General features: G+C 45.1%; 1 protein-coding gene across 1 annotated transcript in view; it reads left to right on the forward strand.

Moving 5' to 3' along the window:
• Positions 1–27,991, forward strand: part of wwox (WW domain containing oxidoreductase) — a 360,819-nt gene that overhangs the window by 139,509 nt on the left and 193,319 nt on the right. Inside the window, exons 6-8 of the mRNA XM_065022484.1 lie at positions 812–900; positions 10,617–10,802; positions 18,963–19,227. Of these exons, the coding sequence (XP_064878556.1) occupies positions 812–900; positions 10,617–10,802; positions 18,963–19,227 (540 nt within the window). The remainder of the gene's footprint in view (positions 1–811; positions 901–10,616; positions 10,803–18,962; positions 19,228–27,991) is intronic.

Below are 27,991 nucleotides of genomic sequence, written 5' to 3' on the forward strand. Positions count from 1 at the left end.
TCATCTATCTTTCACCACTCCTCTCCTTGTCCACCGGCATATGGTGTGTGATGAGCTACACATGGACAGACAGAACCATGCATATTTACACAGAACCATGAGCATTTACACAGAACCATGAGCATTTACACAGAACCAGGAGCATTTACACAGAACCATAAACATTTACACAGAACCATGAGCATTTACACAGAACCATAAACATTTACACAGAACCATAAACATTTACACAGAACCATGGGCATTTACACAGAACCATAAACATTTACACAGAACCATGGGCATTTACACACAACCGTAAACATTTACACAGAACCATGGGCATTTACACACAACCGTAAACATTTACACAGAACCATGAGCATTTACACACAACCGTAAACCTTTACACAGAACCATGAGCATTTACACAGAACCATGAGCATTTACACAGAACCATAAACATTTACACAGAACCATAAACATTTACACAGAACCATGGGCATTTACACAGAACCATGAGCATTTACACAGAACCGTAAACATTTACACAGAACCATGAGCATTTACACAGACCCATGAGCATGTCAGGAGCCATCAACAGCCTGAGAGAGATGTGAACCTGTCTGCTGTAGTTGAGCTGTGGTCATAATGTCTCATCAGATCTGGAGCCATCTGCAGTCAGTCTGGTCTAACTCAACATCAGCAGATGTCAATCTAAATGGTTACTTCTGGAGGAGCTAGTGTTTGTGTCATACCGAAACTCACAATATTGTTGATTGATGATGAGGATGATGATAAAGTTGTTGTGTGTTGTCTGTTCTCTCTGCAGCACAAGGCCAGGTTGGAGGCCATGATGTTGGACCTGGCCTCTCTCCGCAGTGTCAGAGAGTTCGCTGACTCCTTCAAGACCAAGAAACTGTAAGTAATATGTTATGTCTGTTTATTGCTATGAGCTATTACTGTAGCAATATGAACTGCCCCAGGGTTCCACAAAAACACTCTCTGTAGTCGATGTGAGTAAGACCTTTAAACAGGTTAACGTTCACAAGGCAACAGGGTCAGATGGATTACCAGGACACATACCCAGAGCATGCGCTGACCAGCTGGCAAGTGTCTTCACTGACATTTTCTATCTCTCTCTGACCCAGTCTGTAATACCTACATGGCTCACATCAACACCATCATCCAAGACAGAATGGACCCACTCCAATTCGCATACCGCCCAAACAGATCCACAGATGATGCAATCCATTTTGCACTCCACACTGCCCTTTCACACCTGGACAAAGGAACACCTATGTGAAAAAATCTCCTCTCCCTCATCCTCTTCTTACTCCTCTCCCTCATCCTTTTCTTCCTCCTCTCCCTCTCCCTCATGTTCCTCTCCCTCCACTCTCCTCTCGCTCCACTCTCCTCTCGCTTCACTCTCCTCTCACTCCACTCCTCGCTCCACTCTCCTCTCGCTCCACTCTCCTCTTGCTCCACTCCTCCCTCCACTCTCCTCTCGCTCCACTCTCCTCTCGCTCCACTCCTCCCTTCACTCTCTTCTCGCTTCACTCTCCTCTCGCTCCACTTCTCCCTCCACTCTCCTCTCGCTTCACTCTCCTCTCTCTCCACTCCTCTCGCTCCACTCTCCTCTCGCTCCACTCCTCCCTCCACTCTCCTCTCGCTCCACTCTCCTCTCGCTCCACTCCCCTCTCGCTCCACTCCCCTCTCGATCCACTCTCCTCTCCCTCCACTCTCCTCTCCCTCCACTCTCCTCTCGCTCCACTCTCCTCTCGCTCCACTCTCCTCTCGCTTCACTCTCTTCTCGCTCCACTCCTCCCTCAACTCTCCTCTCGCTCCACTCTCCTCTCGCTCCACTCTCCTCTCCCTCCACTCTCCTCTTGCTCCACTCCTCCCTCCACTCTCCTCTCCCTCCACTCGCCTCTCCCTCCACTCTCCTCTCGCTCTCCTCTCGCTCCACTCCTCCCTCCATTCTCCTCTCGCTCCACTCCTCCCTCCACTCTCCTCTCGCTCCACTCTCCTCTTGCTCTACTCTCCTCTTGCTCCACTCCTCCCTCCACTCTCCTCTCCCTCCAATCTCCTCTCACTCCACTCTCCTCTCGCTCCACTCCTCCCTCCACTTGCCTCTCCCTCCACTCTCCTCTCCCTCCACTCGCCTCTCCCTCCACTCTCCTCTTGCTCTCCTCTCGCTCCACTCCTCCCTCCACTCTCCTCTCGCTCCACTCTCCTCTCGCTCCACTCTCCATTCCTCGCTCCACTCTCCTCTCACTCCACTCTCCACTCCTCCCTCCACTCTCCTCTCCCTCCACTCTCCTCTCGCTCCACTCCTCCCTCCACTCTCCTCTCCCTCCACTCTCCTCTCCTCTCGCTCCACTCTACTCTCCCTCCACTCTTCGCTCCTCTCCCTCCACTTCTCGCTCCACATCTCTATTCCTCCAATCATCTCTAACTCCTCTTCCTCTAAACAAGTGAAAGTATCACATTTACATGAGTATTCAGACCCTTTACGCAGTACTTTGTTGAAGCACCTTTGACAGCAATTACACCCGTGAGTCTTCTTGGGTATGACGCTACAAGTTTGGCACACCTGTATTTGGGGACATTCTCCCATTCTTCTCTGTAGATCCTCTCAAACTCTGTCAGGTTGGATGGGGAGTGTTGCTGCACAGCTATTTTCAGGTCTCTCCAGAGATGTTCGATCAGGTTTATGTCCGGACTCTGGCTGGGCTACTCAAGGACATTCAGAGACTTGTCCCAAAGCCACTCCTGTGTTTTCTTGGCTGTGAGCTTAGGGTCTTGTCTTATAGGAAGGTGAAACTTTGTCCCAGTCTGAGAACCTGCTCCACAGCGCTCAGGACTTCATCAAGAATCTCTCTGTACTTCATCTTTGCCTTGATCCTGACTAGTCTCCCAGTCCCTGCCGATGAAAAACACCCCCACAGTATGATGCTGCCACCACTGTGCTTCACCGTAGTGATGATGCCATGTTTCCTCCAGACGTGATGCTTGACATTCAGGTCAAAGAGTTGAATCTTGGTTTCATCAGACCAGAGAATTGTGTTTCTCATGGTCTGAGAGTCCTTTGGGTGCCTTTTGGCATACTCCAAGCGGGCTGTCATGTGCCTTTTACTGAGGAGTGGCTTCCGTCTGGCCACTCTACCATAAAGTCCTGATTGGTGGAGTGCTGCAGAAATGGTTGTCCTTCTGGAAGGTTCTCCCATCTCTACAGAGGATTTCTGGAGCTCTGTCAGAGTGACCATCGGGTTCATAGTCTCCTTCCTGACCAAGGCCCTTCTCCGATTGCTCAGTTTATCCTGGCGACCAGCTCTAGGAAGAGTAGGTGGTTCCAAACGTCTTCCATTTTAGAATGATGAAGGCCACCGTGTTCTTGGAGACCTTCAATGCTGCAGACATCTTTTGGTATCCTTCCCCGGATCTGTACCTCAACACAATCCTGTCTCAGAGCTCTAAAGACAATTCCTTCAACCTCATGGCTTGATTTTTGCTCTGACATGCACTGGCAACTGTGGGACCTTATATAGACAGGTGTGTGCCTTTCCAAATCATGTCCAATCAACTTAAAGAAATACAATCAGCGGTCGCTATAGTAATTTAAAGAAATACCGTCGGTGGTCGCTATAGTAATTTAAAGAAATACCGTCGGTGGCCGTAATAGTAATTTAAAGAAATACAGTCGGTGGTCGCTATAGTAATTTAAAGAAATACCGTCGGTGGCCGCTATAGTAATTTAAAGAAATACAGTCGGTGGCCGCTATAGTAATTTAAAGAAATACAGTCGGTGGCCGCTATAGTAATTTAAAGAAATACCGTCGGTGGCCGCTATAGTAATTTAAAGAAATACAGTCGGTGGCCGCTATAGTAATTTAAAGAAATACAGTCGGTGGCCGTAATTTAAAGAAATACCGTCGGTGGCCGCTAGTAATTTAAAGAAAAGAAATACAGTCGGTGGCCGCTATAGTAATTTAAAGAAATACAGTCGGTGGCCGCTATAGTAATTTAAAGAAATACCGTCGGTGGCCGCTATAATTAAAGAAATACAGTCGGTGGCCGCTATAGTAATTTAAAGAAATACAGTCGGTGGCCGCTATAGTAATTTAAAGAAAGTACAGCTCGAAATACCGTCGGTGGCCGCTATAGTAATTTAAAGAAATACAGTCGTAATTTAAAGAAATACAGTCGGTGGTCGCTATAGTAATTTAAAGAAATACAGTCGGTGGCCGCTATAGTAATTTAAAGAAATACCGTCGGTGGCCGCTATAGTAATTTAAAGAAATACAGTCGGTGGCCGCTATAGTAATTTAAAGAAATACAGTCGGTGGCCGCTATAGTAATTTAAAGAAATACTGTCGGTGGCCGCTATAGTAATTTAAAGAAATACTGTCGGTGGCCGCTATAGTAATTTAAAGAAATACAGTCGGTGGCCGCTATAGTAATTTAAAGAAATACAGTCGGTGGCCGCTATAGTAATTTAAAGAAATACTGTCGGTGGCCGCTATAGTAATTTAAAGAAATACCGTCGGTGGCCGCTATAGTAATTTAAAGAAATACAGTCGGTGGCCGCTATAGTAATTTAAAGAAATACAGTCGGTGGCCGCTGTAATTTAAAGAAATACCGTCGGTGGCCACTATAGTAATTTAAAGAAATACGGTGGCCGCTATAGTAATTTAAAGAAATACTGTCGGTGGCCGCTATAGTAATTTAAAGAAATACCGTCGGTGTCACGACTCCGACCGAAGGACACTCCCCTTCCCGTTCGGGTGGCGCTCGGCGGTCGTCGTCGCCGGCCTACTAGCTACTACTGATTATTTCCTCCCCCTCCTTATGTGTTGATTGAGTGCACCTGTTTTGAATTAGGTAGTAGGCTTTATTAGTCAGCCGGCCCGCAGAGTTCCTTGTGCGGGATTAATTATTGTGACCATCTATTTTAGTGTACTTGTGTGCACGTCTATGGGTTTTGTGTTTTCCCATTTTGTGGGTTTTCCCTGGACCGTTTAAGTTCCCCTGTTTGTTCATTACGCCGTGTGTGTTCGTGTGGGTTGGCTTATGTTCGCCGTTTGTCGGTGCATTAAAATGGCACTCACCTGAACTCTCTGCTTCCTGCGCTTGACTCCTCACCCACTACACTCAGATCGTTACAGTCGGTGGCCGCTATAGTAATTTAAAGAAATACCATCGGTGGCCGCTATAATAATTTAAAGAAATACCGTCGGTGGTCGCTATAGTAATTTAAAGAAATTCAGTCGGTGGCCGCTATAGTAATTTAAAGAAATACAGTCGGTGGCCACTATAGTAATTTAAAGAAATACCATCGGTGGCCGCTATAGTAATTTAAAGAAATACAGTCGGTGGTCGCTATAGTAATTTAAAGAAATACAGTCGGTGGCCTCTATAGTAATTTAAAGAAATAGCGTCGGTGGTCGCTATAGTAATTTAAAGAAATACAGTCGGTGGCCGCTATAGTAATTTAAAGAAATACAGTCGGTGGTGGCCGCTATAGTAATTTAAAGAAATACCATCGGTGGCCGCTATAGTAATTTAAAGAAATACAGTCGGTGGCCGCTATAGTAATTTAAAGAAATACAGTCGGTGGCCGCTATAGTAATTTAAAGAAATACCATCGGTGGCCGCTATAGTAATTTAAAGAAATACAGTCGGTGGCCGCTATAGTAATTTAAAGAAATACAGTCGGTGGTCGCTATAGTAATTTAAAGAAATACAGTCGGTGGTCGCTATAGTAATTTAAAGAAATACAGTCGGTGGCCGCTATAGTAATTTAAAGAAATACAGTCGGTGGCCACTATAGTAATTTAAAGAAATACAGTCGGTGGCCGCTATAGTAATTTAAAGAAATACAGTCGGTGGTCGCTATAGTAATTTAAAGAAATACAGTCGGTGGCCACTATAGTAATTTAAAGAAATACAGTCGGTGGCCACTATAGTAATTTAAAGAAATACCATCGGTGGCCGCTATAGTAATTTAAAGAAATACCGTCGGTGGTCGCTATAGTAATTTAAAGAAATACAGTCGGTGGCCACTATAGTAATTTAAAGAAATACCGTCGGTGGTCGCTATAGTAATTTAAAGAAATACAGTCGGTGGCCGCTATAGTAATTTAAAGAAATACAGTCGGTGGCCACTATAGTAATTTAAAGAAATACCATCGGTGGCCGCTATAGTAATTTAAAGAAATACAGTCGGTGGCCGCTATAGTAATTTAAAGAAATACAGTCGGTGGTCGCTATAGTAATATAAAGAAATACAGTCGGTGGCCGCTATAGTAATTTAAAGAAATACCATCGGTGGCCGCTATAGTAATTTAAAGAAATACAGTCGGTGGCCACTATAGTAATTTAAAGAAATACAGTCGGTGGTCGCTATAGTAATTTAAAGAAATACAGTCGGTGGCCACTATAGTAATTTAAAGAAATACCATCGGTGGTCGCTATAGTAATTTAAAGAAATACAGTCGGTGGCCGCTATAGTAATTTAAAGAAATACCATCGGTGGCCACTATAGTAATTTAAAGAAATACAGTCGGTGGCCACTATGTGTTCTAAAGGGATTTATATTAAGTATCAAAACTAAATGTAATCACTAAAATATACTTGTGGGGGCATCCCAGGGGAAGTTAGAGCAGAGTTGAGGGGAGAGGAGAGGAGTCTGTGAGCTGTGAATGGCATGGGGCAGTTGTCTGATACGGCCAGAACTATATTAGAGAACACTTGTCTTCAGACACACAAAACACACACATTTCTACCCTGTGTGTGTGTTTGTTCCAGCTCCCGTCCCTGTATGGCCAATAAAGTCCTGTGTTAATGATCATTGGACAGAGCCCAGCCGCACACAGAGCCAATCACCTCCTCCAGGCAGGTTATCATTGATGTCAGAGATCATGCCAAAGGGGGCTAGTTACACTAAATATACAATATACTCATCTATCCCTGTTTGGTACTTAACACCCCCGCTTGACCAGCGCTAAGATAACAGTTCGACCGGGCCAGCAGCAGTAGGCCCATTAAAGACCTTCATTAGACCGGTGGTTATGAAGATGAGACCCTGCGCTAGGAACTGATGTCTGCTCTTCTGAGGAGGAGGAGGAAGGGGTTATGAGCTCTGAGAGATACACATTAAGGACAAGTGCTCTCGCCTAACTTGTGGTCTGATTTTAACTGGTGGTCCCTCTTTAACTGACCTGTAAAATCACCAACAGTTTTTTTTTTTTTACAATTTGGATCTATGAAAGTTTGTTTATCTAACTGAAAGAGGTCTTACATACAGATGTCGTATCCTAATTTGACCAGTTTCTCACAGCAGGAAAATAATCCTGCAGCAACAGGAAATGTGAATTATTTTTATGTGGATTATAATTAATGGACATTTTTGTAGGGGTTGATTCATTTTTCGTTAGGGAAAATCAAGTCTGACATTAAAACATACAAAAAAACATGTAGAAATGACAAAATTTAGAATCCTTTTTAAACCTAAACCTAAACCTGTATTCCAAATGCTCTGTTACTTCATGTCAGTCAATTATCTTATTTGAGCTGTTCTTGCCATAATATGGACTTGGACTTTTACCATATAGGGCTCTCTTCTGTATACCACCCTACCTTGTCACAACACAACCGACTGGCTCAAACACATTAAGAAGGAAAGAAATTCCACAAATTAACTTTTAACAAGACACACCGGTTAATTGAAATGCATTCCAGGTGACTACCTCATGCAGCTGGTTGAGAGAATGCCAAGAGTGTGCAAAGCTGTCATCAAGGCAAAGGGTGGCTACTTTGAAGAATCTTAAATATAAAATATATTTTGATTTGTTGAGCTCTTTTTTAGTTACTACATGATTCCATATGTGTTATTTAATAGTTTGGATGTCTTCACTATTATTCTACAATGGAGAAGATAGTACAAAATAAAGAAACACCTTTGAATGAGTAGGCGTGTCCAAACACTGCTTTCTTACTACCCACCAACCTGTTCTCTAGCTCTATTAAGTCACTGACGCTGGTTACATTTTAGGCAGTGGATTTGGAGTTCAATCTAAAGATGACTTCTTACTTTGGGTTAAACACTGCGGCTAAGAGTTTTTTAATGATTCTGTATATAGCACGGTAGAGTATGATTTGCATATGTAGGAATTCTGTAGTTGGTGTGGACTGAGTGTGACTCTCAGTAATGAACCCTATGTGTGCTGCATGAGCTGTGTAAGCTGTGTGTGCTCTGTGAGCTGTGTGTGCTGTGTGAGCTGTGTGTGCTCTGTGAGCTGTGTATGCTGTGTGTGCTCTGTGAGCTGTGTGAGCTGTGTGAGCTGTGTGTGCTGGGTGAGCTGTGTGAGCTGTGTGTGCTGTGTGTGCTGTGTGAGCTGTGTGTGCTCTGTGAGCTGTGTGAGCTGTATGAGCTGTGTGAGCTGGGTGTGCTGGGTGAGCTGTGTGAGCTGTGTGAGCTGTGTGTGCTGTGTGAGCTGTGTGAGCTGTGTGTTAGGAGGCCTGAAGGTGAATGTACACTCCTGTCCTCTCTAACAGTGTTATAGGGAAGAATCATTAGAGCCATGCATAACAATTCACACATTCAATTTCTAGCATCCAGTTTTTAACCTCTTACTCCTACCCCCTACTTTTTCGAACATTCTGTTAAAAATCGCGCAACATTTCAGCGCCCTGCTACTCATGCCAGGAATATAGTATATGCATATGATTAGTATGTGTGGATAGAAAACACTCAGACGTTTATAAAACTGGTTAAATCACGGCTGTGACTATAACAGAATGTGCGTTTCATCGAAAAGCGCAGGAAAATCTGATCACTGAAAATGGGAAAATATATCCATGCGCCACTTGAACCTATTGTTGAATGTGAACCACATTAAATGGGGCCGAGGTTGCAATACCTACAGCTTCCACACGATGTCAACAGTCTTGTCATTTGCCTAGGATTTGTTTCTTGGTCAAACGGACACGAGGCAGCGCATTTCTTCCGGTCTCCGACCGGATATTTTGGTTGAGATTTACCCGGACATTATTTCAAGATGTACAGCTATAGAATATACATCGCCTCGTGATCAATTTGATCGATTATTAACGTTTACTAATACCTAAAGTTGCATTACAAAAGTATTTCGAAGTGTTTTGTGAAAGTTTATCGTCGACTTTTTTAATTTAAAAAAATGACGTTGCGTTAAAAAACGATGTTTTTTTCCTTGATTACACAGTCTTCATAGATCGATATCTAGGCTATATATGGACCGATTTAAACGAAAAAAAGACCCAATAGTGATGTTTATGGGACATCTAGGAGTGCCAACAAAGAAGATTGTCAAAGGTAATGAATGTTTTATATTTTATTTGTGCGTTTTGTGTAGCGCCGACTATGCTAATTATTTTGTTTACGTCCCCTGCGGGTCTTTTGGGGTGTTACATGCTATCAGATAATAGCTTCTCATGCTTTCGCCGAAAAGCATTTTAAAAATCTGACTTGTTGGCTGGATTCACAATGAGTGTAGCTTTAATTCAGTACCCTGCATGTGTATTTTAATGAACGTTTGAGTTTTAACGAGTGCTATTAGCATTTAGCGTAGCGCATTTGCATTTCCAGATGTCTAGATGGGACGCCTGCGTGTCGGGTAGGAGTAAGATTAATGAATCCAGCAGGCAGTCTTAAACACAGGGTACACACACTGCCCTGGGCCTCGTAATTCATTCTAATGGAAGAAATCAAAAATTGGTGGGCGTGTTTGGATTGTTCGCCAGTGTTACTGTGGTTTCGAGCTCGCTGGAGGGATGCCGCCTACAAGGATCTCTCACAGCCCGACATGGCCAGAGTACCGAAGCAAAACTGTAGGAGCAGTCAACAGTGCTTCAAAACCGGAACCCTGGCCCCTTGGTGTGGAGTCTGTTTGTGAATAGAGCCCCAGAACCAGCTGGCTGATAGAACTTCTGTAGGTGAGGCTCTGTGGTGGAATGTGTGGTCATCACTTCCTTTTAGGTGGTTGTAGAATTGAACAGCTCTTTTCTGGATGTTAATAACCTTTCAGGGCTAGGCATCCCGCTAGGAGGACAACTTCTGGTGAAACCATAACTAGCGGGTGTAGTCTTAATTCTGCTCTGCATGCATTGTTTGGGGTTTTGCGTTGTACACAAAGTACAACGCAAAACCTCACAGCCATAGAGGGCAATGGGTTCTATAACTGACTGAAGTATTTTTTGCCAAATCCCCCCCCCCCCCCCCTCTCTCTCTCTCTCTCTCTCTCTCTCTCTCTCTCTCTCTCTCTCAGGTTGATATGATGACTATTCAAGGTGTTGGTTGTTTCTGATGGCTAGTGTCCAACTGTATTCAGTATCTCTCAGTCAGACCATGGGGGAGTAAGAGAGGAAGCCCGCTATACAGTATACATACAGTATATCATATCACTAATACCCTGTCTCTAGCAGCTGCACACAGGAATAGCACACCTCTCTCTTTCCCTCCTGTCTTCCCCTCTCCGTTCCTTTCCTTCTCCCTAGATCTCTGGTTACAGAGTGGAGAGGAGGTCACAGTGCCTATACCTTGTAATACTGGCGCTCAGTGTCTCATTGCCTGTATGTCCCTCTCCTTTCCCCTTAGGCCGCTCCACATCCTGATATGTAACGCAGCTGTGTGTACCCAGCCTTGGCGTCTGACGGAGGACGGTCTGGAGTCCACCTTCCAGATCTGCCACCTAGGTCACTTCCTGTTGGTGCAGTGTCTACAGGAAGTGCTGCGACGCTCCGCCCCCGCCCGTGTGGTGGTGGTGTCCTCTGAGTCACACAGGTCTGTATTCACTGACTAAACAAATATTATTTATAACCACTACCTAACCCCCTAAAGCATAAGCCCTACCCTCACACTTACACTATATGTAAATCAATACTGAACTGAACCTAGAGAGGATCCAGGCTCCGAGAGTTGGCCAGTCCTTTTCTGGCTGAGATTATAAGAGTACATGGCCAGATCGTTCTTCAAGATGTTCAAATGTTCATAGATGACCAGCAGGGTCAAATAATAATCACAGTTGTTGTAGAGGGTGCAACAGGTCAACACCTCAGGAGTAAATGTCAGTTGTATTTTCATAGCTGAGTATTCAGAGGTCGAGACAGCAGGTGCACTAAAGAAGGAGAGAGAAGGAGAGAGAGGGGACGAAAACAGCAGGGCCAGGGCAAGGTACCACGTCTGGTGAACAGGTCATGGTTCCATAGCCACAGGCAAAACAGCAGAAACTGGATCAGCAGCACGACCACGGGGACGGCCAGGGGTCATCAGGCCAGGTAGTCCTGAGGTATGGTCCTAGGGCTCAGAGAGAGAGACAGAGAGAGACAGAGAGAGACAGAGAGAGACTGAGAGAGACTGAGAGAGACTGAGAGAGACAGAGAGAGACAGAGAGAGACTGAGAGAGAGAGGAAAAAAAGAAGGAACAGCCTGTCAGAAATCAGCTCAATGTAATTGAAGAATCCATAGACTAACCATTTCTTGGAAAATTGTAAAACACTGTCATGTCTTTGGCTATGCCGGATTAAGTGATATGACATGCTATTCTATTCAGCAATACAAAATTGAGTTTAATTATTTCTTTACCAAATACCTAACTAATCACACAGAATTACATATACACAGAATGAATAATACCTTGATTACAAATTATGTCATAAAGGAAAACGTCCCTAGCGGACGGAACAGATGTGACAGCTGGTTACACGAAGAAAAGGGGGTTGGGTTTGAGTGAAAGAGCGGGAAGACTGAGAAACAAAGGGAGAAGCTCTGCTATCGTAAATACAGTATCTTATGCATTCTAAATTACCGCCCATTTGGAAAAGGAAAATGCAATAAATATTTTCTCTGAACTGCGCTTCGGGAGGTTGGTCATAGATGCTGGTCATGTTGGCCAACAGAGATCTTCCAGTCCTCGGAAGAATGTCACTGGTGGTGAACGGGATACGTTGCAGTGTCGTCGTTGTGTGGTAGACGGGATACATCATCCGTCCTTTCCTAGCCCACGTTTACGGCGGCCACTGCTAACTCAACGGCTAGGAGGTATCACTTTTGTAGTGAATAAGAGTTCAAAGTTCATACCATTCGCAACCAAAGCTCACACTGAGGTTGGCTTCGTTCTGTAGTTATTATCTGAATCCTTCTGACATCGGACCGTCATCCTAATTTACCCGGAACAGAAGGTTACATTTTCATCAAGGGCTTATATAGTGGAGGGAGAGAAGGGTGTGTTTCATAGTTTATAACCCATGTCTCTTCACAGGGGCGGGCCACTGATTGAGCAGAGCTCTTATCTTATGAAAACCCAATTCTCTCATTTGGAAGCTAAAATGACATTTAATCTTTTCACAAATAGTTTAATTTAAATTGCATTTAAATTGCACAACAATTCCATCTGAATCTGATAACTATAATGTGTAGACTTTCCCAGATACAATTTGTCGTTCCTTCATCAGTCATAATGTCTCAGATACAACCGAACTGACGTCATGTTCATTAAGTACCAATGCATATTTTCAACTGGTTCTATTGCCGAAATATGGTTCCTTTCCCCCCCACTTGTTTGATGATCCCAGACTCTCTATGTTTAACAAAGGCTATTCAAGAGTCCCTCAGTAGAGTCAGAGAGAGAGAGAAGGGAGAAAGGTATTTATGGGGGGAGGTCATAAACCTTACCCACAGGCCAACGTCATGACAATACTATATACATATACATGATCAAATCTCAAAATCAACTATTAAAGACATGAACTACAGGACAAAATTACAAACCATCCAACTCAAAAAGGCCTGTGGTGTTGATGGTATCCTGATTGAAATGATAAAATATACAGACCACAAATTCCAATTGGCTATACTTAAACTCTTTAACATCATCCTTAGCTCTGGCATCTTCCCCAATATTTGGAACCAAGGACTGATCACCCCAATCCATTCACACAAATTTCTTTCCACAGGGCCGTGGAGTGAGACAGGGATGCAGCTTAAGCCACACCCTATTCAACATACATATAAAATAATTGGCGAGGGCACTAGAACAGTCTGCAGCACCCGGCCTCACACTACTACAATCTGAAGTAAAATGTCTACTGTTTGCTGATGATCTGGTGCTTCTGTCCCCAACAAAGGAGGGCCTACAGCAGCATCTACATCTTCTGCACAGATTCTGTCAGACCTGGGCCCTGCCATTAAATCTCAGTGAGCATAGCCTTGCCATTGAGAAAGGCTGCCTTAGGCAGACCTGGCTCTCAAGAGAAGACAGACTATGTGCACACTGCCCACAAAATGAGGTGGAAGCTGAGCTGCACTTCCTGCCCTCCTGCCAAATGTATGGCCATAATATTAGAGACACATATTTCCCTCAGATTACACAGATCCACAAAGAATTTGAAAACAAACCCAATTTTGATAAACTCCCATATCTACTGGGTGAAATTCCACAGTGTGCCATCACAGCAGCAAGATTTGTGACTTGTTACCACAAGAAAAGGGCAACCAGTGAAGAACAAACATCATTGTAAATACACCCATATTTATGTTTATTTCTTTTCTCACTGGGATACTTTAACTTGGGTGGGAGGGAGGGAAGGAGTAATCCTACAGTATGTTGTCCCGTGTGTATCAGAGGCAGTCCGTTCTCATGGGACACATTGACCTGGCTATAGTCAGCCAATCACAATGCCCCTGGCAGAGTTATTCTAGCTGACCAATTAGTCAACTACAGTCATGAGACTCATATTCACAAGTTGTCAGCTCCCGTACACTGACTGGGAGAGTGAAGTGTGATTTGAAAGAAAGTGAAATGACAACATATTATTGATACAGGACCTGTTTAATAAGTTACAACGACAGCAGGCCCTTTCCTCTTGCCATGTTTCTCTTCTTTCCATCCCTCCAATTTCCCCTCTCCTCTTTTCGCTTCCTTTCTACATATTTCCCCATATCTTTGTCTCTCCCCACCCATCCCCTGCTTTATTCCTCCATCCTATCCTCCCCCCAGTCTCACCCTCCTCTCCCATCCCCTGCTTTATTCCTCCATCCTATCCTCCCCCCAGTCTCACCCTCCTCTCCCATCCCCTCCAGTATTCCTCCATCCTATTCTCCCCCCAGTCTCACCCTCCTCTCCCAGCCCCTCCAGTATTCCTCCATCCTATTCTCCCCCAGTCTCACCCTCCTCTCCCATCCCCTCCAGTATTCCTCCATCCTATTCTCCCCCAGTCTCACCCTCCTTTCCCATCCCCTCCAGTATTCCTCCATCCTATTCTCCCCCAGTCTCAACCTCCTCTCCCATCCCCTCCATTATTCCTGCATCCTATTCTCCCCCAGTCTCACCCTCCTCTCCCATCCCCTCCAGTATTCCTCCATCCTATTCTCCCCCAGTCTCACCCTCCTCTCCCATCCCCTCTCAGTATTCCTCCATCCTATTCTCCCCCAGTCTCACCCTCCTCTCCAGTATTCCTCTATCCTATTCTCCCCCAGTCTCACCCTCCTCTCCCATCCCCTCCAGTATTCCTCCATCCTATTCTCCCCCATTCTCCCCAGTCTCACCCTCCTCTCCCATCCCCTCCAGTATTCCTCCATCCTATTCTCCCCCCCAGTCTCACCCTCCTCTCCAGTATTCCTCCATCCTATTCTCCCCCAGTCTCACCCTCCTCTCCCATCCCCTCCAGTATTCCTCCATCCCCTCCATTTCTCCCCTCCCCCAGTCTCACCCTCCTCTCCCATCCCCTCCAGTATTCCTCCATCCTCCATTCTCCCCCTCCCCCAGTCTCACCCTCCTCTCCCATCCCCTCCAGTATTCCTCCATCCTATTCTCCCCCAGTCTCACCCTCCTCTCCAGTATTCCTCCATCCTATTCTCCCCCAGTCTCACCCTCCTCTCCCATCCCTCCAGTATTCCTCCATCCTATTCTCCCCCAGTCTCACCCTCCTCTCCCATCCCCTCCAGTATTCCTCCATCCTATTCTCCCCCAGTCTCACCCTCCTCTCCCATCCCCTCCATTATTCCTGCATCCTATTCTCCCCCAGTCTCCCCCTCCTCACCCATCCCCTCCAGTATTCCTTCATCCTATTCTCCCCCAGTCTCACCCTCCTTTCCCAGCCCCCCCAGTCCAGTATTCCTCCATCCTATTCTCCCCCAGTCTCAACCTCCTCTCCCATCCCCTCCATTATTCCTGCATCCTATTCTCCCCCAGTCTCACCCTCCTCCCATCCCCTCCAGTATTCCTCCATCCTATTCTCCCCCAGTCCCCCCCTCCTCTCCCAGTCTCCATCCCTCCTCTCCCATCCCTCCCATCCCCTCCAGTATTCCTCCATCCTATTCTCCCCCAGTCTCACCCTCCTCTCCAGTATTCCTCCATCCTATTCTCCCCCAGTCTCACCCTCCTCTCCCATCCCCTCCAGTATTCCTCCATCCTATTCTCCCCTCCCCTCCTCTCACCCTCCTCTCCCATCCCCTCCAGTATTCCTCCATCCTATTCTCCCCCAGTCTCACCCTCCTCTCCCATCCCCTCCAGTATTCCTCCATCCTATTCTCCCCCAGTCTCACCCTCCTCTCCCATCCCCTCCAGTATTCCTCCATCCTATTCTCCCCCAGTCTCACCCTCCTCTCCCATCTCCTCCAGTATTCCTCCATCCTATTCTCCCCCAGTCTCACCCTCCTCTCCCATCCCCTCCAGTATTCCTCCATCCTATTCTCCCCCAGTCTCACCCTCCTCTCCCATCCCCTCCAGTATTCCTCCATCCTATTCTCCCCCCAGTCTCACCCTCCTCTCCCATCCCCCTCCAGTATTCCTCCATCCTATTCTCCCCCAGTCTCACCCTCCTCTCCCATCCCCCTCCAGTATTCCTCCATCCTATTCTCCTCCCAGTCTCACCCTCCTCTCCCATCCCCTCCAGTATTCCTCCATCCTATTCTCCCCCAGTCTCACCCTCCTCTCCCATCCCCTCCAGTATTCCTCCATCCTATTCTCCCCCCAGTCTCACCCTCCTCTCCCATCCCTCCAGTCCATCCTATTCTCCCCCAGTATTCCCCACCCCTCCATCCTCCATTCTCCCCCAGTCTCACCCTCCTCTCCCATCCCCTCCAGTATTCCTCCATCCTATTCTCCCCCCAGTCTCACCCTCCTCTCCCATCCCTCTCCAGTATTACTCCATCCTATTCTCCCCCAGTCTCACCCTCCTCTCCCATCCCCTCCAGTATTCCTCCATCCTATTCTCCCCCAGTCTCAGTCTCATCCCCAGTATCCCATCCTCCCAGTCCACCCTCCTCTCCCATCCCCTCCAGTATTCCTCCATCCTATTCTCCCCCCAGTCTCACCCTCCTCTCCCATCCCCTCCAGTATTCCTCCATCCTATTCTCCCCCCGTCTCACCCTCCTCTCCCATCTCCTCCAGTATTCCTCCATCCTATTCTCCCCCAGTCTCACCCTCCTCTCCCATCCCCTCCAGTATTCCTCCATCCTATTCTCCCCCAGTCTCACCCTCCTCTCCCATCCCCTCCAGTATTCCTCCATCCTATTCTCCCCCCAGTCTCACCCTCCTCTCCCATCCCCTCCAGTATTCCTCCATCCTATTCTCCCCCCAGTCTCACCCTCCTCTCCAGTATTCCTCCATCCTATTCTCCCCCCAGTCTCACCCTCCTCTCCCATCCCTAATCAATGGTGCCTAACCCCTTCAAAGAGGGCTTAGCCAGAAAAGAGAGTCAGTTACAGACTAGTCCAGAATAGAAGAGGGGATAGAGACCATATCTAATATTACATCTGCCATTCTGCCCGCTCCATTCCACACCTATATTGCATCCCCGTTGAAGTTACTCACTTTTCTGTTTGTGTGTTATTTCCCGTGACTTCCTGGTTATTTCACTTAGCCTCTCCCTAACAGGCTTTCAGTCTGACCCCTGACCTGGTAGTAGATTATACTCCCTAAGCCCCCTGTTGTAATGTAAAGTTGTGACCTACAGAGTATAGCAGACAAGGTGGGTGAGATGGAGGTATGAAGGGATGGAAAGAGAGGAGGAGGGATGGAGACAGAGAGGAAGAGGGATGAGGGAAAAGGCAGAAAACCTTATCACCCCCCAACACCAGGGTCTGCAGTGTAATTGACACAATACTAATAAGTGCATTAGGCCTTCTCAAAGATCAGGAGAGCAAATATTGTATTAAATCTCTCTGTTACACTGTATTTTAAACCCCCTATTACACTCTCTGTGAAAGGGTTACGGTTAGATGGCTGAAATGGTGTCAATAAACTACCTATATGTGCTCTTTATGTCTAAGTAAAAGCCAGGAATGTTTCTATTTGTGCTGTTTTCTGAACTAAAAAGACAGACATTTTACAGTGTTGACAATGTGGAGTAGGTCACTATGAAATCAGTGTAACCTTATTTAACTCTTGACAGGCGCAAGTTAAAAGAGAGCATATTGTATTATTAAATGTCAAGAAACTTGCTTTGAGAGAAAAATGTGTATCTCCAAGTGATTTATTAACCCTACCAAGCGCTAAAGCAGTTGTGAAGTTTCTTCACATGAAATATAAAGCCTGCAGATGTTGTAATTTAGCCAAGCAAGGATGTAGCGGAGAGGGAACGGTAAGCAAACGCCAGGCAGGCAGCTTGGAAAATCACAACAAGGAAATCAGGTGACATGTTGATTGGTGGGTTTCTAATGACTGGATTAAGATGCAGATGCACACAACCACAAACAGACAGACACACACACATATTTTGAGGGAGGAGGAGGGAGTGTGTTTGACTGCGGTGTGTCTCTGTGTTATTGTGACTGCATAATAACCTAGCGAGCGGTGTAATGTTCAAGAGCCTTGTCAAACATCTGGGCTTTAACTGCTCTGTCGCAGGCAATTAAAAAACATCCTGTCACGCATTAGATTTGTATTCAGCCAGGACCACACTTCTGCTGCTATAGTAACTACAGCACCGATGCACACAGTTACTTCTCTACTTCTATTTGAAATGTGTATAGTCTATGGAAGGACTCTACAACCCTGTGCCTGAAGAGGTTCACTCCAGTGGTAACTGACCTGATTCACCTTATCATCCAGCTAATTATTAGAATCAGGTGTGCTAGATTAGGGTTGGAGTGAAAACCTACAGGATGGTAGATCTCCAGGAACAGGGTTGGAGAGCACTGGTCTATGGAATTTAATTCAAGTGTACTTTCATTACATTTACATTTTACATTTAAGTCATTTAGCAGACGCTCTTATCCAGAGCGACTTACAAATTGGTGCTTTCACCTTATGACATCCAGTGGAACAGCCACTTTACAATAGTGCATCTAGGTCTTTTAAGGGGGGGGGAAGGATTACTTTATCCTATCCTAGGTATTCCTTAAAGAGGTGGGGTTTCAGGTGTCTCCGGAAGGTGGTGATTGACTCCGCTGTCCTGGCGTCGTGAGGGAGTTTGTTCCACCATTGGGGGGCCAGAGCAGCGAACAGTTTTGACTGGGCTGAGCGGGAACTGTACTTCCTCAGTGGTAGGGAGGCGAGCAGGCCAGAGGTGGATGAACGCAGTGCCCTTGTTTGGGTGTAGGGCCTGATCAGAGCCTGGAGGTAGTGAGGTGCCGTTCCCCTCACAGCTCCGTAGGCAAGCACCATGGTCTTGTAGCGGATGCGAGCTTCAACTGGAAGCCAGTGGAGAGAGCGGAGGAGCGGGGTGACGTGAGAGAACTTGGGAAGGTTGAACACCAGACGGGCTGCGGCGTTCTGGATGAGTTGTAGGGGTTTAATGGCACAGGCAGGGAGCCCAGCCAACAGCGAGTTGCAGTAATCCAGACGGGAGATGACAAGTGCCTGGATTAGGACCTGCGCCGCTTCCTGTGTGAGGCAGGGTTCATTAAAGTTAACCTTAAAGTACTCGGTCCTTGACTTGTTCCTGTAAAATGAAAACTTTACTAGGTACATAAAGTTAATCTTGGTTCCTCTCTCCCCAGGTTTACAGACCTGCTGGACCAGTGTGGTAAGGTGGACCTGGCTGTGCTGTCTCCTCCTCAGAAGGACTACTGGTCCATGCTGGCCTACAACCGTGCCAAGCTGTGTAACCTCCTGTTCTCTAACGAGCTCCACCGACGCCTCTCGCTCCACGGGGTCACCTGCAATGCAGTGCACCCTGGGAACATGATGTACACAGCCATCCATCGTAGCTGGTGGCTGATGACCCTGTTCTTCACCCTGGCTCGCCCCTTCACCAAGTCTATGGTAAGGAGACAGACCGTTTACACTTCTGATGCTAAGGGATCACCATATTGCATGGCTGTGTGGGAGATATGACACTTTGAGTTGTTTGTGTTATTTAATAGATGGTTATTGGTTATTGAATGAGTTGTTTGTGTTATTTAATAGATGGCTATTGAATGAGTTGTTTGTGTTATTTAATAGATGGCTACTTGGTTATTGAATGAGTTGTTTGTGTTATTTAATAGATGGCTACTTGGCTATTGAATGAGTTGTTTGTGTTATTTAATAGATGGCTACTTGGCTATTGAATGAGTTGTTTGTGTTATTTAATAGATGGCTATTGAATGAGTTGTTTGTGTTATTTAATAGATGGCTATTGAATGAGTTGTTTGTGTTATTTAATAGATGGCTACTTGGTTATTGAATGAGTTGTTTGTGTTATTTAATAGATGGTTATTGGTTATTGAATGAGTTGTTTGTGTTATTTAATAGATGGTTATTGGTTATTGAATGAGTTGTTTGTGTTATTTAATAGATGGTTATTGGTTATTGAATGAGTTGTTTGTGTTATTTAATAGATGGTTATTGGTTATTGAATGAGTTGTTTGTGTTATTTAATAGATGGCTATTGAATGAGTTGTTTGTGTTATTTAATAGATGGCTATTGAATGAGTTGTTTGTGTTATTTAATAGATGGCTATTGAATGAGTTGTTTGTGTTATTTAATAGATGGCTATTGAATGAGTTGTTTGTGTTATTTAATAGATGGTTATTGAATGAGTTGTTTGTGTTATTTAATAGATGGTTATTGGTTATTGAATGAGTTGTTTGTGTTATTTAATAGATGGTTATTGGTTATTGAATGAGTTGTTTGTGTTATTTAATAGATGGTTATTGAATGAGTTGTTTGTGTTATTTAATAGATGGTTATTGAATGAGTTGTTTGTGTTATTTAATAGATGGCTATTGAATGAGTTGTTTGTGTTATTTAATAGATGGCTACTTGGCTATTGAATGAGTTGTTTGTGTTATTTAATAGATGGCTACTTGGCTATTGAATGAGTTGTTTGTGTTATTTAATAGATGGTTATTGAATGAGTTGTTTGTGTTATTTAATAGATGGCTATTGAATGAGTTGTTTGTGTTATTTAATAGATGGTTATTGAATGAGTTGTTTGTGTTATTTAATAGATGGCTATTGGTTATTGAATGAGTTGTTTGTGTTATTTAATAGATGGTTATTGGTTATTGAATGAGTTGTTTGTGTTATTTAATAGATGGCTATTGAATGAGTTGTTTGTGTTATTTAATAGATGGTTATTGAATGAGTTGTTTGTGTTATTTAATAGATGGCTACTTGGTTATTGAATGAGTTGTTTGTGTTATTTAATAGATGGCTACTTGGTTATTGAATGAGTTGTTTGTGTTATTTAATAGATGGCTACTTGGTTATTGAATGAGTTGTTTGTGTTATTTAATAGATGGCTACTTGGTTATTGAATGAGTTGTTTGTGTTATTTAATAGATGGCTACTTGGTTATTGAATGAGTTGTTTGTGTTATTTAATAGATGGCTACTTGGTTATTGAATGTTATTTGCTGTACGCCTACTTGAACAGACTGGTTGTTTTAGAGAGTGTGGAAAGAGTAGATGCTACTCTTCATGGTCCTCATACTTTATTATGTAGTCTCAACTGTCCTTCGCTAGTCCAAATATTAGTCTTGGCATCTATCTGCGAGAGGAGAAGAGAGGGAAGGATGGGGAAAGGAAAAGGAAGGATCTCTAGAGCAGTCAGGGTTCAGTGAGAGAGTGTGACTTTCACAGAGATGGAGAAAGATTCACTGGCTTGTTTTTCCTCTTTTCCTCCTTGTCCTGTCTTTGTTAGTTTAGATCGAAGAGTGTGTCCTCTCTTCTCCTCGTGAGGGGAGATAAACCCATACTGCTCTGAGACTATAGTGTTACGGTATAGGGTAGATAAACCCGTACTGCTCTGAGACTATAGTGTTACGGTATAGGGTAGATAAACCCGTACTGCTCTGAGACTATAGTGTTACGGTATAGGGTAGATAAACCCGTACTGCTCTGAGACTATAGTGTTACGGTATAGGGTAGATAAACCCATACTGCTCTGAGACTATAGTGTTACGGTATAGGGTAGATAAACCCGTACTGCTCTGAGACTATAGTGTTACGGTATAGGGTAGATAAACCCGTACTGCTCTGAGACTATAGTGTTACGGTATAGGGTAGATAAACCCGTACTGCTCTGAGACTATAGTGTTACGGTATAAACCCGTACTGGAGACTAGATAAAAACCCGTACTGCTCTGAGACTATAGTGTTACGGTATAGGGTAGATAAACCCGTACTGCTATGAGACTATAGTGTTACGGTATAGGGTAGATAAACCCGTACTGCTCTGAGACTATAGTGTTACGGTATAGGGTAGATAAACCCGTACTGCTCTGAGACTATAGACTATAGGGTAGATAAACCCGTACTGCTCTGAGACTATAGTGTTACGGTATAGGGTAGATAAACCCGTACTGCTCTGAGACTATAGTGTTACGGTATAGGGTAGATAAACCCGTACTGCTCTGAGACTATAGTGTTACGGTATAGGGTAGATAAACCCGTACTGCTCTGAGACTATAGTGTTACGGTATAGGGTAGATAAACCCGTACTGCTCTGAGACTATAGTGTTACGGTATAGGGTAGATAAACCCGTACTGCTCTGAGACTATAGTGTTACGGTATAGGGTAGATAAACCCGTACTGCTATGAGACTATAGTGTTACGGTATAGGGTAGATAAACCCGTACTGCTCTGAGACTATAGTGTTACGGTATAGGGTAGATAAACCCGTACTGCTCTGAGACTATAGTGTTACGGTATAGGGTAGATAAACCCTTACTGCTATGAGACTATAGTGTTACGGTATAGGGTAGATAAACCCGTACTGCTCTGAGACTATAGTGTTACGGTATAGGGTAGATAAACCCGTACTGCTCTGAGACTATAGTGTTACGGTATAGGGTAGATAAACCCGTACTGCTCTGAGACTATAGTGTTACGGTATAGGGTAGATAAACCCGTACTGCTATGAGACTATAGTGTTACTGTATAGTATAGGGTAGAAAAGTATAGGGTAGTATAGCTACGACTCTCTGTACTAAACTGCTCACATATGGCTTTTCAATCATATATGTTTTATCCATGAATTATCATATATTCTATGTTATATTAGCAGATTTGACACACACTCTTCTCTATGTCCCCTCTCTCTATACACTTCTCATATTATCTCCATACGTTATTTTACAACTCCGTCTCAATGTATGCCTTTCTTTGTGCTATATTGATATTTGCACACAGGAGATTGTTAAGGGAAACAATGTATGTACTTATAACATACTTATGTCTTATTACTGAAATGTTACAATATATACATTGTCATTACCATGGTGTGTTGTTTCTGTAATAGTCACACGCTGATGATGTGAATTATAAAGCTCCCACTGTGATTTATCCTCTACTAATCTATAGACCTACCACACACAGGCTCCTAGTCTACAAGGCTTCTCTGCTAATCTATAGACCTACCACACACAGGCTCCTAGTCTACAAGGCTTCTCTACTAATCTATAGACCTACCACACACAGGCTCCTAGTCTACAAGGCTTCTCTGCTAATCTATAGACCTACCACACACAGGCTCCTAGTCTACAAGGCTTCTCTACTAATCTATAGACCTACCACACACAGGTTCCTAGTCTACAAGGCTTCTCTACTAATCTATAGACCTACCACACACAGGCTCCTAGTCTACAAGGCTTCTCTACTAATCTATAGACCTACCACACACTCCTAGTCTACAAGCTCCTAGTCTCCTAGTCTAAGGCTTCTCTACTAATCTATAGACCTACCACACACAGGCTCCTAGTCTACAAGGCTTCTCTACTAATCTATAGACCTACCACACACAGGCTCCTAGTCTACAAGGCTTCTCTACTAATCTATAGACCTACCACACACAGGCTCCTAGTCTACAAGGCTTCTCTACTAATCTATAGACCTACCACACACAGGCTCCTAGTCTACAAGGCTTCTCTACTAATCTATAGACCTACCACACACAGGCTCCTAGTCTACAAGGCTTCTCTACTAATCTATAGACCTACCACACACAGGCTCCTAGTCTACAAGGCTTCTCTACTAATCTATAGACCTACCACACACAGGCTCCTAGTCTACAAGGCTTCTCTACTAATCTATAGACCTACCACACAGGCAGTCTACAAGGCTCCTAGTCTACCTAAGGCTCCTAGTCTACAAGGCTACTAATCTATAGACCTACCACACACAGGCTCCTAGTCTACAAGGCTTCTCTACTAATCTATAGACCTACCACACACAGGCTCCTAGTCTACAAGGCTTCTCTACTAATCTATAGACCTACCACACACAGGCTCCTAGTCTACAAGGCTTCTCTACTAATCTATAGACCTACCACACACAGGCTCCTAGTCTACAAGGCTTCTCTACTAATCTATAGACCTACCACACACAGGCTCCTAGTCTACAAGGCTTCTCTACTAATCTATAGACCTACCACACACAGGCTCCTAGTCTACAAGGCTTCTCTACTAATCTATAGACCTACCACACAGGCTCCTAGTCTACAAGGCTTCTCTACTAATACCACTCTGATAGACCTACCACACATAGGCTCTAGTCTACAAGGCTTCTCTACTAATCTATAGACCTACCACACACAGGCTCCTAGTCTACAAGGCTTCTCTACTAATCTATAGACCTACCACACACAGGCTCCTAGTCTACAAGGCTTCTCTACTAATCTATAGACCTAACACACAGGCTCCGAGTCTACAAGGCTTCTCTACTAATATATAGACCTAACACACACAGGCTCCTAGTCTACAAGGCTTCTCTACTAATCTCTAGACCTAACACACACAGGCTCCTAGTCTACAAGGCTTCTCTACTAATCTATAGACCTACCACACACAGGCTCCTAGTCTACAAGGCTTCTCTGCTAATCTATAGACCTACCACACACAGGCTCCTAGTCTACAAGGCTTCTCTACTAATCTATAGACCTACCACACACAGGCTCCTAGTCTACAAGGCTTCTCTACTAATCTATAGACCTACCACACACAGGTTCCTAGTCTACAAGGCTTCTCTACTAATCTATAGACCTACCACACACAGGCTCCTAGTCTACAAGGCTTCTCTACTAATCTATAGACCTACCACACACAGGCTCCTAGTCTACAAGGCTTCTCTACTAATCTATAGACCTACCACACACAGGCTCCGAGTCTACAAGGCTTCTCTACTAATATATAGACCTAACACACATAGGCTCTGAGTCTACAAGGCTTCTCTACTAATCTCTAGACCTACCACACATAGGCTCCTAGTCTACAAGGCTTCTCTACTAATCTCTAGACCTACCACACACAGGCTCCGAGTCTACAAGGCTTCTCTACTAATTTATAGACCTAACACACACAGGCTCCCAGTCTACAAGGCTTCTCTACTAATCTATAGACCTAACACACACAGGCTCCGAGTCTACAAGGCTTCTCTACTAATATATAGACCTAACACACACAGGCTCCTAGTCTACAAGGCTTCTCTACTAATCTCTAGACCTAACACACACAGGCTCCGAGTCTACAAGGCTTCTCTACTAATGTATAGACCTAACACACACAGGCTCCGAGTCTACAAGGCTTCTCTACTAATCTCTAGACCTAACACACACAGGCTCTGAGTCTACAAGGCTTCTCTACTAATCTATAGACCTAACACACACAGGCTCCGAGTCTACAAGGCTTCTCTACTAATCTCTAGACCTAACACACACAGGCTCTGAGTCTACAAGGCTTCTCTACTAATCTATAGACCTAACACACACAGGCTCCTAGTCTACAAGGCTTCTCTACTAGTCCTGCCACTACCCTGGAGGCCATATGCTACTGTGATGTATGCTTTAGTTAGACTATTACATCAGTGCATTAGCCCCTTTGTCATCCTTTATCTATCTAGTGTTTTCACTGCAGGCAGGATGGGATGTGGAGAGAAGAGGTATTTTAGTGAAGTGTGGTTGTGATGAATGATGTTGGACGGACAAAGGGAGTCAGGCAGACGTGTGTCTCTGCTGACTGTTCTCTCTCCGCAGAGATGCTTCTCAGCAGGTTTCACTACACACTATTCTGTTTCCCCTACTCCACTATTATCTGAGTGGTGCAGCTACCTGTTGGCTCTCTATGATCCCCAATAAGCCTGTATTCTCTCTCTCTCTCTCTCTCTCTCTCTCTCTCTCTCTCTCTCTCTCTCTCTCTTTCTCTTCTCTCTCTCTCTCTCTTTCTCTCTCTCTCTCATAATCTCTGCCCCTCTCCCTCTATCTTTTCCCTATGTTATTATTGTTCCCCATTAGCTGCTGCCAGTCTTCCTGGGATCCAAACACATTAAGTAACTTATGTTAAACATAAAACAAAAGATAAGATACTGTCACACCACCACACACCGACAACACAAAATGTATGATATCGCTATACAACAATATTACAGTGCATGTGTGTGTAGAGGGTGTGTGCTAGCACCCGTGTGCATATGCGTGTGTCTGTACCTGTGTGTGTGTCTCTGTTCCATAAGGTGTATTTTTACCTGTTTTTTACATCTAATTTGACTACTTGCATCAGTTACCTGATGTGGAATAGAGTTCCATGTAGTCATGGCTCTATGTTGTACTGTGCACCTCACATAGTCTGTTCTGGACTTGGGGATTGTGAAAAGACCTCTCTGGTGGCATGTCTTGTGGGGTATGCATGGGTGTCCGAGCTGTGTGTTAGTAGTTTAAACAGACACCTCGGTGCATTCAGCTTGTCAACACTTCTTACAAAAACAAGTAGTGATGAAGTCAATCTCTCCTCCACTTTGAGCCATGAGAGATTTACATGCATATTATTAATGTTAACTCTCCGTGCACATTTAAGGGCCAGCCGTGCTGCCCTGTTCTGAGCCAATTGCAATTATCCTAAGTCCCTCTTTGTGGCACCTGACCACACGACTGAACCATAGTCCAGGTGCGACCCAACTAGGGCCTGTAGGACCTGCCTTGTTGATAGTGTTGTCGAGAAATGGGAGCAGCGCTTTATTAAGGACAGGCTTCTCCCCTTCTTAGCTTTCAATGTGTTTTGACCGTGACAGTTTACAATCCATGGTCAGTCCAAGCAGTTTAGTCTCCTCAACTTGCTTAATTTACACATTATTCTTTACAAGATTTAGTTGAGGTTTAGGGTTTAGTGAATAATTTGTCCCAAATACAATGCTTTTAGTTGTTTAAATATTTAGGGCTAATGTAAGGTCCTGGGTGTCGTGAGGGTGAAATCAGGCGCAGGAAAGCAGTGAGTTCAATAAAGTGCTACTTTAATGCACACACGGTGAACCATGGCCACCCCACTTTCGGGTGCTCAAACCAAATGCCCCAGACACAGGGAACGAAAACAGTCTAGCACTAAATACACATTACATGACATTTAAGTCATTTAGCAGACGCTCTTATCCAGAGCGACTTACAAATTGGTGCGTTCACCTTATGTCATCCAGTGGAACAGCCACTTTACAATAGTGCATCTAAATCTTTTAAGGGGGGTGAGAAGGATTACTTTATCCTATCCTAGGTATTCCTTAAAGAGGTGGGGTTTCAGGTGTCTCCGGAAGGTGGTGATTGACTCCGCTGTCCTGGCGTCGTGAGGGAGTTTGTTCCACCATTGGGGGGCCAGAGCAGCGAACAGTTTTGACTGGGCTGAGCGGGAACTGTACTTCCTCAGTGGTAGGGAGGCGAGCAGGCCAGAGGTGGATGAACGCAGTGCCCTTGTTTGGGTGTAGGGCCTGATCAGAGCCTGGAGGTACTGAGGTGCCGTTCCCCTCACAGCTCCGTAGGCAAGCACCATGGTCTTGTAGCGGATGCGAGCTCCAACTGGAAGCCAGTGGAGGGAGCGGAGGAGCGGGGTGACGTGAGAGAACTTGGGAAGGTTGAACACCAGACGGGCTGCGGCGTTCTGGATGAGTTGTAGGGGTTTAATGGCACAGGCAGGGAGCCCAGCCAACAGCGAGTTGCAGTAATCCAGACGGGAGATGACAAGTGCCTGGATTAGGACCTGCGCCGCTTCCTGTGTGAGGCAGGGTCGTACTCTGCGGATGTTGTAGAGCATGAACCTACAGGAACGGGCCACCGCCTTCATGTTAGTTGAGAACGACAGGGTGTTGTCCAGGATCACACCAAGGTTCTTAGCGCTCTGGGAGGAGGACACAATGGAGTTGTCAACCGTGATGGTGAGATCATGGAACGGGCAGTCCTTCCCTGGGAGGAAGAGCAGCTCCGTCTTGCCGAGGTTCAGCTTGAGGTGGTGATCCGTCATCCACACTGATATGTCTGCCAGACATGCAGAGATGCGATTCGCCACCTGGTCATCAGAAGGGGGAAAGGAGAAGATTAATTGTGTGTAGTCTGCATAGCAATGATAGGAGAGACCATGTGAGGTGATGACAGAGCCAAGTGACTTGGTGTATAGCGAGAATAGGAGAGGGCCTAGAACAGAGCCCTGGGGGACGCCAGTGGTGAGAGCGCGTGGTGAGGAGACAGATTCTCGCCACGCCACCTGGTAGGAGCGACCTGTCAGGTAGGACGCAATCCAAGCGTGTGCCGCGCCGGAGATGCCCAACTCGGAGAGGGTGGAGAGGAGGATC

This window comes from Oncorhynchus nerka, linkage group LG9a (genome assembly GCF_034236695.1).
Source record: "Oncorhynchus nerka isolate Pitt River linkage group LG9a, Oner_Uvic_2.0, whole genome shotgun sequence".
Lineage (NCBI taxonomy): Eukaryota > Metazoa > Chordata > Actinopteri > Salmoniformes > Salmonidae > Oncorhynchus > Oncorhynchus nerka.